Source organism: Lepisma saccharinum, chromosome 17 (assembly GCF_977018435.1).
Source record: "Lepisma saccharinum chromosome 17, izLepSacc3.1, whole genome shotgun sequence".
In the NCBI taxonomy this organism is placed as follows: domain Eukaryota; kingdom Metazoa; phylum Arthropoda; class Insecta; order Zygentoma; family Lepismatidae; genus Lepisma; species Lepisma saccharinum.
In genome coordinates this window covers 47,782,154-47,798,191 of record NC_139245.1, presented here as the reverse complement: position 1 = coordinate 47,798,191, position 16,038 = coordinate 47,782,154, and the positions used below count along the sequence as shown (strand labels likewise).

At 44.1% G+C, this 16,038-nt stretch overlaps 1 protein-coding gene across 5 annotated transcripts in view; it reads left to right on the top strand.

The window, feature by feature from the left end:
- Obsc (Obscurin) overlaps positions 1 to 16,038 on the top strand; it is a 493,648-nt gene that overhangs the window by 146,322 nt on the left and 331,288 nt on the right. For 2 of the 5 annotated variants that reach the window (XM_083139410.1, XM_083139409.1), the window contains exon 1: positions 518 to 6,362. The exons of 1 other annotated variant lie outside the window; for it this stretch is intronic. In XM_083139410.1, the coding sequence (XP_082995536.1) occupies positions 1,083 to 6,362 (5,280 nt within the window). In that variant the 5' untranslated portion in view covers positions 518 to 1,082. Of the gene's footprint in view, positions 1 to 517; positions 6,363 to 16,038 lie in introns of those variants that run through there. 2 more of the 5 variants (XM_083139411.1, XM_083139412.1) reach the window with 2 other exon arrangements.

Below are 16,038 nucleotides of genomic sequence, written 5' to 3'. Positions count from 1 at the left end.
CAGAATGATGGTTGTGATACTTCTTCACACATTGAAATAGTTATCTTTTTAAACGCCCTCCAGGATGGCATGGTGAAGTTGTCGCAACCGAATCAAGGGGCCTCGGTTCGCAACCTCAGAGGATGCATATATCACAGTGGTTTGGATAACACTTTATATTGTAGGAAAAATTACGATTAACCAATCTGAGCATACAGACGTTGACTCATTCAGTTAGGATTTTACAAGAAAGTATTTTTGTCGTCATATGCATCGTGATAGAAAATCCTTCGAGAAGTCATTTTTAGAACACGCCTGCTTGTATGAAAAGGGTTGAGTTAAAACAACTTCACTTTTTTTATTGCATTTGAAGACTGGGAACCATTTCGCGAAGAGAGAAAGTGGATGTATTTTTAGAGAACCGAGGATTCAGCAGTTGGCAACACTGTTATCCACTAGGCAAGAGTTCTTTTCGGCCGCAGGAACCCCGCCAGATAGCGATGGGCTTCCGAACGACACGGTGAGCGGCGACCTTCTGTTGTCCGTGACCCGACGCATCGTGACGACTCGAAACAAAAAGAAAGAGAAAAGGAGAGGGGAGGGGGACGAACAAAGGACGGAACGCGATCGGGATGTTGGCCGTGTGACTAACGCGTGAGTTTGACATCAGTTCGAGCGGCAGAAACACCGTGCAGGTACGATGTGCGAGTGCGTGGGTTCGTGTCCGGTGGTGCGTCTGCAATGTAGGCTGTGGTAGCCGGAGGTTATGAAGCAGGTGACAGTGTGAACCGAAGGATACTTAGACTTTGTTTCGTCCTCTCGTCTTGGCAAGCACTCCTGCAGACACGTTGTCGTAAGGAACGAAGAAACTGAAGAATCGTCGTCCCATGTGTAAAGCGACTGTGATACTCTTGGTGATATTCTCCCATGCTGACGCCCCAGTGTTGTTCCGTGTGTTTTTAACTTGTGTGTCGAGAGTTTAGTGAGCCTTTGTTTCTTGGAATCTTACATTCCGTACCCTGTTAGTGGCGATCCTTGAAGAATCAAGCGACTGTCGTCAGTGACGTGTTTTCACTGTTTTTGTGTTCGATTCCCAGCTCAACATGTTTCCGTCGTATTGCAGAATCACAGGCAAAAGCCGCGGCCTTCCCAAGCCTAATTATTTCCCTCTGCTACCCCCGATATCCCCCGCCGACGCCAAAAGGTTTTGCAGGGTCACCGGCAAGGCGTACGGCTTCAAAGAACATCATTACATTCCCATATTCGACTGCAAGACAAGTCGAAAGTTGCATTGTCGTATCACCACGAAATCCGAGGGCCAGCCCGGGCATCACTTCGTCCCTGCCCCCTCGGGTGAGAAAACCAACCCCTCGGGCTGCCACATCACCCACAAGCACGCTGCCGTGGCAGGGTACAAGTACGTTTTCCCTGTTCTGGAGCAGAATGGAAACGACCCCATGAAGTGTCTCATGAGAATTTTGTCCAACAAACCCGCGGCGTGTGAAGAGAACGCACGATTTGTGTACACGATCGAGCAGCAGCAGTGCAGCTTGGTTCTTCCAGCGGATTTGGAGTCTGCCGTGAGGGACGGAGACGTGCAGGACGTCATGCTGGAAAAGGACGCGTGCAACGTCGTCATACAAATGAAGGAAGGGTCGTCGGTGACGGTGCAGGTCAGGGAAATGACGGCAGCTGAGATCAACGACGACTTGTTGGATGGCCTCGGGCCTAGCGAAGATGTTTTGAAAGCCAAGAAGAAGAAGAAGGCCAAGGAAGTCAAGAAGAGAAAAGCAAAAGACCCGTTAATGGATTTCAAGAAGAAAATATTCGAGGAGAAGGAGAAAGTAGCGGAAATAGAAGAGAAGAAAATGACAGAAAGGCCTCCTCCGTCCCAGAAAGCGAAAATGATTCAGGTTAAGTTCAGCACAAGGAGACAGAGTGTCGTGGAAAATAAGGAAAATATCCCATTAAGCGGTACGCAGGAAGACTCGAAGCCGTCGGAGAATGCTGCACCACCACCTCCGAAACTTCAGAAGATGACTATCGAAAGGGGGGTCTTCACAGAAGGCGACGAAAGCAAACGAGACTTCAGATGGACGATGGAAGACATGAAGAATGGAATGCGAGCCGACAGCTGTTACTTCATGGCAAGCGGAAACTGGAGAGATCTTATGGAACCGTTGATTGAAGACTGGGACTGGAATGCAATAGAAAATGCGGACGACACTCACCAAGCTGTTTCAAGTGAAATTCCAGAACCATTGGTTGCAGACCCAGAAACAGTTGACCTAATAAGTTCTATACCCGGAATTGTACAACAGCAATCTAGAAGCATCCTCGAGGAAACGTGCGGCTTCGAAGCTGTCCTTTCTGTGTCTCCATTCAACCCTCTTGTTGCAGAGCCAAAAGCAGAAATACAGGCGGCTTTGCAGTCCCTCAATAAAGACATTTCAAATCTTGAAAGAACATCCGACGTTAAGAGAGTTCTTGGAGATAGGCAACATTTGCAAACTCTACCACGAATTGAAGAAATTCCAGATCTTGTTGAAAAGATTGAAGGCGGGGAGGAGAAAGTTATTGAAGTAGAAATGAAAGAAACAGTTGGAGACATGGAAATATCGAGTAAGAAACGAGTTCATGGTTTGGTAATCGATGTTGAAGCAGCTCAGAAATTTATTGCTGGCCAAATGATAACAACTGAACAAGGGAACAAATTTCTTCCCGGTCAAACAGTGGAGACACCCAGTGGACCTTTGTTTGTGCCTGGCTTTACTATTCAAACCCCAGAAGGACCTATGCTTGTTCCTGGGCATAGAGTGGAAGCTCCAGACGGTTCCAAAGTTTTCGTAGCGGGCCAGAACATTCAGACGAAAGATGGAGATAAGTTCGTTCAAGGTCAAACAATACATACTCCACAAGGCCCAAGGTTCGTGCCAGGTCAAACTGTCCTGACACCCGAAGGTCCAAAATTTGTTGCTGGACAAGTGGTATCTGAAAAAGAAGGGCAAAAGTTCGTTCCTGGGCAAACTGTCATGACGTCAGAAGGTCCACAGTTTGTTCCAGGACAAACGTTATCTGTTCTCCAAGGAGAAGCTGTATTCGTTCCGGGACAAAATATCAGAACTCCGGACGGTTGGACGTTTGTAACAGGACAAACGGTCCAAACAGAAGAAGGTCCGAAATTTGTGCCTGGTCAAACTGTTCAAACTGCCGAAGGTCCGCAATTCATGGCAGGACAAACGGTTCAAACTCCAACAGGACCCAAGTTTGTGCCTGGAATCACAGTTAAGACGGAAAAGGGCGAGAAATTTATTCCTGGTACAACGGTTCAGACGCCAGACGGGCCTCGATTTGTGGAGGGCCAGGTTATTTCAACACCGAAAGGAGAAAAGTTCGTTCCAGGAAAATTTATAAAAGACGAAGAATCTAATGTGAAATTTACGGTAGTGAAGAGCAAAGAGAAACTCGAGCTTATCGATGCGCCCCCAAAAGGCCTACCCATCAACCAAACCTCGTTCACGGCGGTACCGCCGCAGCAGCCTGTCTACGGCCACATGATACAAACCACAAAGACCGTTGAATTTTTCCCTGGAAAAGCCATTCCTCCTGGATTTTCGGTGGAGAAAATCGTTCCTGGTCAACTTATAAACGAAGCAGACGGACCTAGATTCGTGCCTGGTATGATCATGGAGGCTCAAGAAGGACCAAAGTTTGTTCCAGGCCAGGTTGTGACAACAAACAAAGGTGAACAATTTGTACCAGGTCAAGTCATCGAAACAAGAGATGGGCCAAAATTTGTACCAGGACAAGTAATTGAAACGAAAGAAGGGTCGAAGTTTGTACCGGGACAATTAGTCCAAACACAGGAAGGACCTCGGTTTGTTCCCGGTCAAATTATCGAAACAAAGGCAGGCCCAACTTTCATTCCCGGGCAAGTTATATCCACCGAAGAAGGATCGAAATTTGTTCCTGGCCAAGTGGTTGAAACGGCAGAGGGTCCAAGGTTTGTACCCGGTCAGGTGGTCGATACTGGCGAAAAGGTAACATTCATACCAGGACAGGTTGTAGAAACTCAAGAAGGGCCAAGATTTGTTGCCCCCGATCTTCAACAAACTTCAGAAGGAATTAAGTTCTCGATTCAGGGTTTCGAAGTCGCTCCGGAAGAGTTGAGGCTTTTGAGAACAGAACCCTGCAATCAATCTTTATGTTTATCTCCCTCATTTGCAATAAAAGCGGGAGAGTCCGTCATAGATTCTCACATGCTGCATCAACTTTCTGCAGCGGGGATGGCTATAGGTCGGCAAGCACCGACAGTTCTTCCGTCTGTGGATGTGAAATACGGAGAAGCTAAGGTGGTGCCAGGTTTTGAAATGGCTCAGATGTTTGCCGAGAGACTACACCTGCAAGGTTCCGTTGCCCTCAAAATGGCTGAGGTTTTGCAAAAAGTTGCTCAACTTGGGTGCGATATTTGTGATAATTGGGAAGGGAGCGAGGAGGTAGAAAATGATATGGATTTTGATGTAGAAATTACGCGTTCTGAGAGAAGGAGAAGCAGAATTGAAACTGATCTTAAATCCGTAGGTTTAGAGAATCTTCATAAGGTATTCAAATCTGAAATAGAGGAGCAGCAGCAATTTCTATCCGAAAGGGAACAGCAAGCCGATCACATGCTAAAGGCTGTCGTCGCAGCTGCCGTCGTGACCGCCGCTCAGGAGGAGTCCGAATCAAGTGACAAGAATGAAGTAAAAAGAGCAATACTGCGAAGAATGAGCTCTGTAGTGGAATGCGTGATGAAAGAATACCAATCGCAACCCGATGTTGCGACGCAAGAACATGCAACTTCCTTGGTAGATACTCTTCATAACTTGGTCTCTTCGGAAACAACCGTCAACAGAGTATGTCACAAAGTGGAGAAGCTCTTGCGTGATGGCATACGAGAAGATTCAGTGTGCGAGTCTTCTATCAGTGAATCGGTTCATATTCCTAGAGATAAAAGCAAAATTGATATCCTGAAGGACATTGTGCAGTCCAACCAGAACAAAGAACAATTGAAAAAGAAAGATTCCCAAATGAAAATCCTAACCAAAGTTCTTGGAAAAGAAGCTCCAGAAGAGACTTTTGTCGAAAAACAAGTTCAGGAAACTGTAAATAAATTGTCTGCTGTGCTTCAAGATCCCTCAAAAGCTAAAAGGAGAAGGAAGGATAGGCAGCAGAAGAGAAAATCAAGAAAAGACGATCATCTCGTTGCGAGCACAGACGAAAGTAGCCAGCAGGAAAGTGCGGAGAAAGATGTAGAAATGGGCGCTATGGAATCTGCCTTCCGCCATTTGTCCAGGAGTTGCCCGGAAATCGTCGGTGTCGTTCTGGAAAAAGTTTCGGAAGGAATGGAAGACATTTTTACAGAAAAAGAAGCAACGGAAACCTTACAGCGAGCCATTGTGAACACCGTGAGGGAGAAGAGCGAACAAAGATTGCTTGAGCTTTTGGAGACTCCGTCTCCGGAAACCGATCGTGAACTGAAGGACCTGATCCTTCAGGCCGTGGGTTTGGGGCAGATGCTAGGATTGGAGGAAGCCGCCGAGGCCCTATTGGACTTGCTATCCGATCCTACTCACATCCGGGCAGTCGCGGAAGACATGGTGGTACGGGACATTCTACAGAGATTGACCGTCATGAGGCAGTTGGCCGAAAGGAGTCCATCCTGCGTTCGTGCTCTCCATGGACTCGAGAGCGACCCAGAGTTGGCCCGTCGGGATCCTCACCTGAGGGAGTTGGTGAGGGAGAGCGCCGCTTTGATGTCTGTGCCGGAAGAAAAAGACGAGGACGTTTTCCTCCCCGGATCGACCAACCTGAAAATTCCATCGGTCATTCGTTCCTCCCACGACATCCCGACCGCAATCTTCCACATGCTGAAGCATTCGACGGGATCCAGGGACGACGTGAGGCTAATGCAGGCCGTGCTGACCAGCGTGCGTCGCGATCTCGACGACGACGATCTGTGGTCGTTCGAAACGAAAGCCGACCGCCGACGATCGTCCGCGTGCGTCATCCTCAAAGACAGAGTCCAGGCGATCATCCCGCGGGAAGCGGCCCGCAGCGTCCTCACGGGAATGACCAGCTACACCGTGATCGACGAGGAAGGGGTCAGCTACTTTGAACCCATGCACGTTTTCTCCGCCCTCCATCTCGACAAGCCCGCGGCCACGAGCAGATTCAGTTCTTACTCCATAGTAGACTCCATCGACGACGAACCCTACTCGACAACCACCCTAGGGACTATCACCCCTGTCAGTTGCATGAGCATAGAGGATCTGAGGAACCCCGTGAGAAGGCGACATGATGATGTCACTATGTCAGTTCTCGACTCTCTGGACCATGGAGAGGTATGTTTCTTAGTTGAATATCTTCAGTACTAACCTAGGGAGCTTTATCAAAGCATGAATTCACATGTTCTCTAACCTTCTTGCTATATACAGGGTGGTCCAAAAGTGCGGAACGGGCCGAATGGAACCGAAATGCATGCGGTTATTGAAATTGTATATGTGCACATGTATGGGGATGGGGGAAAACCTACCGAACAGCTTTTGAAATATGGCCATCATCTTAAAAGCCGCCATCTTGGATCGAGATAACTTTTTTTAAATGGGAACCTAGGTATGTGATACATGAAATTACACTGGAAATAGATCACAAACACGATGGTAGCATTCATTTTTACAAGGCTTTATTCATGTTCAGGGTGTTAAAGAAGTGTTTTCAACGGTTTCTCTCATTGTTGGAGGATGTAAGAGGATATGCTCAATGTGTCCACCATTGTTGGTCAGTGTCATATTGAGTCGATTGACACATTCCTGATGGACTTTCGATAAGATGTCGGGTGTGATGCTTGCACAGCACTCGACAATTCTGTCTTTCAAATGTTACATATCACGAATTTTTACGGAAGAGACCAGTGATTTCACGTGGCCCCACAGATAAAAATCGAGGGGTCAGGTCCGGCGAGCGTGGTGGCCATTCCACAGGCCCCCTGCGACCTACCCACCGATTGGGAAACTGGATGTTCAAATAGTCCCTAACATTGTGACCAAAATGCTGGGGATCGCCGTCATGTCGAAATAACTCAGGGGAACTGCCATCCTCGATCATGAGAGATGGATACACTTGTGTATCCAGTAAGTTCTAATAATCCTCGGCATTGAGAGTACCGTCAATGAAGCAAGGTCGTACCACACGGTACCATCACTTTTGAACTGAGGACTGTCCCAGATGTATCCAGCCAATGAGGATTCGATTCAGACCAGTATCTCATGTTTTGTCTGTTCACCTCCCCATTGAGATAAAAGTTTGTTTCATCACTGAACAACACCTTGTGAGGGAAGGTAGGGTCTTGTAACATCTTACGGGATATTTCTTCTGCAAATTCAACCCTGCAGTTAGTATCGTCCTCGCTCAGGTGTTGAAGTAACTGGATCATGTATGGATGCCATTTGTGCCATTTCAGAATCCTCATAATGGAAGCAGGACTCACACCAGTAAGAGCAGCATGATTACGGGTACTACGGTGCGAACTCAACGTAACTGCCGATAAACACAGCTGTTGATGTCGCTTCATCTGTGGCTACCATAGGCCTACCTGATTTGGGCCTGTTTGCAACAAATCCAGTCTCTCTGAACTTAGCGATCAGTTTTCGCACAGTGCTGTCAACAATGGGAGCTTGTTTTGGATGGCGCTGATTGAACTCATCGGCGATGACTTAGAGCTTCTTTCCACATACATCAAAATGATTTCCACGCGTTCTGCTTTTGTGAGCTCCATTTCTTAGTGCACCTGCAACAATGAGAGAAACCGTTGGAAACACTTCTTTAACACACTGTAGCATGAACATGAATAAAGTTTTGTAAAAATGAATGCTACCATCGTGTTTGTGAGCTTTTTCGAGTGTAATTTCGTATGTCATATGCCTAGGTTCCAATTTTAAAAAAAAAGTTATCTCGATCCAAGATGGCGACCATATTTCAAAAGCGGTTCGGTAGGATTTCCCCCATCTCCAAACTACATGTACACATATAAAATGTCAATAACCGCATGCATTTCGGTTTCTTTCGGCCCGTTCCGCACTTTTGGACCACCCTGTATATTATATACATGTATAATTGATTATGAATGTATGACAAACCAGTGCAGTATTTTTATCACATTAGCTGTCGATGTACCATTCACTGCAATTATTTGGAGCCATGTGGATTTTTTTCTTAAATTTTCTATTTGGACTTTACTCAGAGTTGCGAGTTAATGTGTTCACTTCATATAAACGGATTTCTAACACTCAGGCCATTTTTGTTTTCACAATGTGTTCACTTCATATAAACGGATTTCTAACACTCAGGCCATTTTTGTTTTCACACACATTTACGATGTTTTCAAATGCTAGGAATGATTGGGAAAAAAAATACAAAGCCTTCCAGTAGGTATTTATTAGACGAATACAAACGGACTCACGTGAAAGGATACTTCATACACCACTTCTTTCTCAACATAGTCCCTCCCCCGGTTCATCCCTACAGGATGCCTGTCTCATAGAACTCGGGATCCTGTTGTCGGAGCCAAACCATTACGTCCTGGCCTGGCGGATTTTGGGTGGCATGTGCTCCATCATCCAGCATACTTCCCGGAGCTTGCTCCGAGCGATTACCATCTCTTTGCTCCTTTGAAGAAACATAACAGAGGACACTTGCTTCACTCGGATGATGCTGTCAATCACGAAGCAAGGGTTTGGCTTCGACAACAGGACCCCGAGTTCTATGAGACAGGTAGAACCTCGTGTAACGCTGGGATGGATGTCTGAACCGGGGAGGGGCTATGTTGAGAAGTAGTGTGTGAAGTGTCCTTTCACTGAGTCAGTTTGTATTCGTCTAATAAACACCTACTGGAATTTGTAGACTTTGTATTATATCATCTCTCGTCATTTTTTAACTTGCCATTTAACACAAATGTGAGAGCTTCAGTAGAACTTTTCGAGCGTGATCGTGTAACCTACACACATGTGACAAACTCACTAAATCCGAGTTTAAGAACTTAATACTGTACGTTTGTACTTTGGCCTTCTGAAAGCCGGTATGGCGTCTAACAACTACGCGGGTGACCCAGGTTCTCCCCGCTCGGGGGCACACGCAGCCTCAAATCAATTGGTGCATGGGGCAACCTTGGGGTGTAAAGGCTACCTGAGTGTGGTGCTGATCACATCACATCCAAAATGGTCGAGATCGAGAATGTGTGGGCTATATACACGGGGAACTACGTTACTTTTGACCTTCTGATATCCTTTCAATGTTAATATAGAAGTTCTGTCAGAAAACAGACAGCTAATGCCAAGGAAGAGGATTCTTCCTCTTCCAATACCATTCGGGCCTTCGAATGACGTAATGGTAACGCTCTCGCTTCCGTAGTGAAGAGGGGTCCCGCGATCGATCCCCTGTTAAATCACATTTCCCAGTGGTTCGGATCCAGTCCCGATTAGTAAAGTAGGCTGAAATAAACTCTCACAATACCATTCGGTGCTTTCGTAAGTAGGGTACAACGTTTGACGTCAGTGATCACGTGATACCCACAAGAGGGGTCCCTTGGAGAAAGTTTCAAGTGTCATGCTTGTGAATCTGTTCCAATCCCTTACGTAACTCTTCCATTTCTGCTTCCGCGGAGTGATGGTCTGCATCAGGATACGTTATCGCGTCTGCGAGGATGGTTGAGGAGCTTTCCTTGGAGGGACGGGTCTGGCCAGAAATGTTGTTTTCTCGCAAAACAGCACTTGGAAAGCGATAAAGTTAGCTTTTTGGCTGCCTGCTTCTGTTCTTTACTATCCACCTTGACTGTCCCTCCTACTATGAGTGCCATTACAAGTATCCCAGCGGTGTAAGGGGGTAACCTTCCACGTAGTACATCCAATTGTCAATCTCACTTCCACGCAGTACACCCTGGACTACTTTTTTGCAGACTAACGAGGCACTGGCGACTGGTCCTACGGCCAGTATAATTGAGTGTGTTGTCCTGCTTTTGTCCTTATGTGTGCCGAGTGCCCCTTTGCAGCTTCTGCTTTTAACTTAAGTCAGAATATTTTAAGATTTTAGTTATGCGACATTACAGTTGTGTTATTTGTTTTGGTAAGGGCTGGACCCCGTATAACGTGACCGGTGTAAAATAGCCTAAGTGCTGACGCACCCAATATTTTACATTAAAATTCAAGTATCCCAGTAGTCGCTAATAATATGATTGATTGATTGAATTGGTTTATTTTACTTCGCTTTTCTGAGACAGTTAGCTAATCGCCAAAAGGGCGATGAGTAACGATATGATGAAATTGATGAAGGGACACTCACAAAGAACACCCGGGCTGGGATTCGAACCCGGGACTTCTGGCATAGTAGCGCTGGTAATAATATGAATTTAAAGTCATATCTAATGCCTAGCGCAATCATAGAACCATCACATGAAAGCTTTGTTTCCAACAATTTTCCGGGTTCGAATCCCGGCCTGGGCATGGATGTTTGTGAGTGTCCATTCATCAATTTCATCATGTCATCACTCATCCCCATCTTTTCAAATTAGCCAAAAGTTGCACAAAAAGCGAAGTAAAATTAATCAAATAAAAAAAATCCAACAATTTTAATTGTCCCTATTACATAAAAAAAATGCAAAAGACGTGGAAATTGAAAAAGATATACCATGAAAAAGTCGTTAGAAATATACAGAAAATATTTTTAAGAAGTCAGTATGGCGTCTGAAGGCCACAGGGAAGACACATGTTCGATTTCCGGTAATCTCAGGTGGGAAAATTCCCACAATGTTCGTGCATAAAGCTGTTCTGGGGCTCACCCGGACTCTAATTAATGAGTACTGGGACAACACTGGAGAATAAAGACGGCAGAAGCATAGTTGTGATCAAATCAATTCCTGCATGGGCGAGATCGAGAATAGGTGGGACATTACCTGCGCATCCCCATGTGCCTTCATGGCACGATGCAGTTACACAGATTTTTAGCTATTTCTACAAAATATTTCCAATCTACTCAATTTTTTACAACTTAACAAAGTTTCTTTTCAATTTCTTCAGACTTTTACCCAGCGTATGTATAAATTATACGGCTATAAGAGCGGTGTGTGTTAAGTGTTCGACACATGGTCTTGTCACCGAAGATTCTGGATTCAAGTCTCGACCTGAGTATGAGAGTTGCTTTGGTTTTGTTTGCCTCCATCAATTTCATCATCGTTCTCCCTTATTATGACGTTGTTTACGTTCACCATGCTTTTCAATATTTAACATGTTCTCGACCTTAATGTCATTTGGCGTGAAAGCAGAAAACTAGTCTGATAAGATGTTATTTGTTTGAGTTTGATTTAAGTCCACTTTACCGAAAGGCCAATGGACCATATTAGTGGTGACGTCACAGCAGACGACAGAGCACGATTTGAGTCCAAACAAATGTGACATGTGTTTCCTCCTATTCAAGGCCATTGAATTTTCCATCGGAAGGGGTAGCTTTAAGGATTATGACAGCAGTTATGAAACAAAATTTTGATGCGTATCGTACATCCATGTAAAGATGGGATTTCGGAGAATACGTCGATATATTACAAATACTTGTAGTGCCAAAGGTAAAGAATAACTGGAGTAAGAAAATCATGCATTTTAAAATAAAATCCTAGATACTCCACTTCCGAGTACATCCGAAACCAGCCCGAAGCTTAGCCGATCACGTTGCCTCTGTGGATGATGGGAAACCAGCAGCCTTACGTGACCGCATCGGCGCCGCCCATTGGCTGCGATTCCGAATTTGATGCCGTTAGGAGCATTCGCTTTACTCGTTTTCCTACTCCATTTATTCTTTACATTCTCATCTGTAAGGTATGTGTTACATGTACGTACACGTATTCTCCAAAATATCACCTTTATATTGATGCACGATACGCATCACAATTTTGTTTCATAACTGTTGTCAAAATTCTTGAAGCTACCCCTTCCGATGGAAAATACAATGACTTTGAATAGGCTAAAATCACGTGACCGCTTTGCTTGGACACTCTTGAAGCGTGACGTCACACTAATATGGTCAATTGAGATTGGGCCTACAGTTTGAAGTGGGATCCAAACCACTAGTGCCTCCACCGGGTATCGAACTCGGGACCCCTTGATTACAAGGCGACACGTTACTATCGCGCTATCGGAAGGCACTGCTGATATTATATCTGGATTAGGATGGGATGCTTGTGGACCCAGTGGAGAACTTGAACAGAATCCAGAGAAATCCTTAATTTGTCGAAATAGGATAAACATGAAATGACTTCCTAGGTCTGCGAAGCAACAGGAGACACTCCAGACACAGTGCATAATGAAGGAAACGCGATACAACGATCCCGACCTGACTGTGATTATCTGAATCGCAGCTGTCGTCCAAGAATAACTTAGAAACCCAGGAGGGCAGATGCTAATCCTTCGCAGGACTTGGTCGCAGGAGCCTTCCAACGCAACGACTGTGGTGTTCCTCACAGTCGAGGCAGAAACCGCTTCAGCGCGTCTTTTCCTTTTTCTCTCCATTCTTTTACAGTGTTGGCAGGTCCTGCCGGAAGAATGCTCCTTCCTCGTGCAGATATGGAGGGTAAACAAACAGATCGCTGCCTACGGTTGTTTATGTAAATGCTTTGAGCCCTTCCGTTGCATGAACGGAGCAGGACAAACGTGTATATTTTATTGCATGCAAGTTATTTAAGGATGGGGTTCGGCTAATTCAGGTCCACCACCTAACCCACAAGTACACAAAATAAAATCAAGCAAAAAATTTATGAGAATGCTCAAGAGTATGGGATAAATATACAGTATACTACAAGTGGAGGAAAGATGCAAATATGAAATACCGTAATACAATGAAGAGTCAAACGAAATCCTTAATTTGATTTTGTTTCGTATCTAGTAGATTTCTGTATATAGGGTTGCACAAGTTTGCTACATTTTAGCACATACCTATTTCTGATCTACATATATTTTCAACGTTGAATTAGTACCTGTATACCTTAAGAAGAATAAGTCTTTGGGGTGCACGTGCAATCACTTATGAGCCACTGCGAAGGCCTTTCCACCCATCTGCCTGCGAACTAAGGCCACTGTCGAACTTTCTCAAACATTAGTAAACTTGCTGATGTGGTAAGCATGCACAGAGGTGTCGAATTATCACTTGCCGACAGATTTCTGTAAGTTTAAGGCTGACAGAGGACAATAAACCACTCCTCTTCACTGGTTCAAGTGTGAAGAGGAGGCGTCATCTTTAAAATAACAAAAATGGCGTTTTGAAGCTCACTTGATCCATGAGATTGTCTTGTAAATAACAGTTAATACCTTATATAATTTTTAGCTGTATACAGTCTGTCCTATGAAGGTTTTCATTTTACTCATGTAATACTTCCTTGTAATTGTAGATCACATCGTCATCGCCTTGTAATCAAGGGGTCCCGGGTTCGATACCTGGTGGAGGCACATAGTGGTTCGGATCCCACTTTAAACTGTAGGTCCAGTCGCAATTAGCCTTACTGTCCATAAAGTGGATTTAAACTCCAAATCAATCATTGCAGATCACATAACGAGTTGTTATTAATGAAAAATGCTTGTATACCTTACATAGCTTTCCTATAAATATATTTCAGCACAGTAGAATGCTATTCCGTATTTGAAAACTCATTTTACTCCATATTGTAAGCCTTTGTTATTTAGCGTTGCTTTTCTGCCACTTTGCCTAATCGTAACGATGGGTTTGACTGGTGAAATAATGGAATCGATTGACTTTCACAGAGAACACCAACGCCCAGGTCGAGATTCGAACCCGGGAACTACGGCGCCGTAGCGCGTTGTGGTAACCACTCCTCCGCGGATGTCGGTCCATAAAGTCGACCTTAACGTCCCAATTAAACTTTGCAACCCCGATGAAATATTCCTTTTAAGCCTCAGCTACTGCGAATTTCATTCCGGCTACATTAAAATTAAGTCTTGAATATAATAATGACCTAAAATGACTTGCTTTCGATAAGCAAAAGGACCGAAAATCCACGATCCACTTCGCAGCATGCAACGTTCAACACATTTCAGTCCAGATTGAATGGCAATGCATGATCTGTCCTGGTATCTCCCGACGTCATCGCCAGATTATAACACTTTAGAAACTGGTATTCCATATTACAAATCCTATTCCATATTTGCGTATTTTCCTCGGATATTGCCGAGAGAGTTTGATACGTTCTTGTAATTAGACGCGTCGTATTATTATACTATTAATATTAACTTAATAATACTCGGCGGTGAAAGATCAGACTCGGTGAAGTACACAGACTCCTCTCAGGTACAGGGATAGTGTTAGGCAAAGACAATATTCACAGCACAGAGAAATAAAACCACATTACTGCAGTATGTATAAAATGAAAGGTTTTATTCTATTTATTTAAATTATAATGCAAATATACTTGAGACGAAGGCGAGGATTTCGCTTTTTCGATGAATTGACTCAACTAAAACGCATAAACTCAATGCGTGGCTATCGGCGTACCTATGATCACATAGGCCTAGCTTGCGCCCCGAACTACCATACCAAGATGTATGCACAACACCGAGGAGTTATTTTTAATTTTAAAAGCTTCGTCGATCCGTGGCGAAAAAGTGTGATATTTCTTACGCGATATCCTCGCTTTTATACTATTTCGAGAACACAGATTCAAGTACAAATGAATCACTCACTATTTACAAAAAGATTCTACCAACAAAACTGACATCTATGCATGTTTAGAAATACAAATTCGTATAGTGCACTCTCTCAAACAAAGATACATTAAATTACCCATAATGTAGCATAATATACAATAAACAAAAGATATATACATTACAAACAAGGTGCATTATTACATATAATGACAAAGAAATTACGCTTTCCTTCACAAAAATAAATACATTAGTGACATATACTGGTGACGTCACATAAAAATGTGGATCATATCAAGTTTAGTTGTAAATTTTAGATCTCGCCACCGCAGTTCCCGGGTAGCGTAGACATGTGTTCATCGTGAGTGTCCCTTAATCAATTTCATCATACCGTCAGTCAGTCACGATAAACCAAAAGTGACAAAAAGCGACGCTAATTAAATGAAATACAGATTTCCTCTACTGTTAAAATGAAGGCGACGTGGGGTTAGCACACTAGATTTATAGTAAAATCACATGTCTGCACTGGCGTACGTAGGATTTTATTTCGGGAGGCGCTGGAATTGTAAAGGTGGATAGAGACACAATAGCTACGACAGAATCAAAATTCCGCACCATAATTGTCATATATTTAACCCTACACTCGTCTCCATTTCTATATTCCCTGAAGATGAGAGCAATGTATGCGCTCGAAACGTTTGAAGCCAACGTAGACTTAACCTGGCTGGTAACCCGAGAACACTTGTTCGAATCACGTCGCCAGGAAAGCTACAATTCCTATTTTAGACAATAGCTACTTTCTAGGGCAATGGTTTGATTGATGGATTTGCTTAATTTTACTTCGGTTTTTGTGCCACTTTTGGCTAATTTGAGAAGATGGGAGTGAGTAATAATATGAAATTGATGAATGAACACTCATAAACTTCCATACCCAGGCCGGGATTCGAACCCGGGACCCCTGGCGTTGTAGCGCGATGTGCTAACCACTCCGCCACGGAGGCCGGCTTCTAGGGCAATGGCATACACAAAGAGATATTTCGTATTTGTAGCACTTTCACTCTAAAAAATGGAAATTGGCGGTATTTCAAAGTGGTTTTTTTTTCGTACTTATACCACTGATTTTTCCAAGTTATTTGCATTTCTTACTTGAAAATATTGTATTTCTCAAAATTTCGGAGTGGACTGTAGCCCCATCACCCCCTCCCTCTGCGTACGCCAATGCATGTCTGTGAAGACGAATGGATATGACCAAATAACATTACATGTTAATGTACAGCCATTGTCACGAACATTCAGAGAATTATTATATTTGTTTTATTTTGTCTCA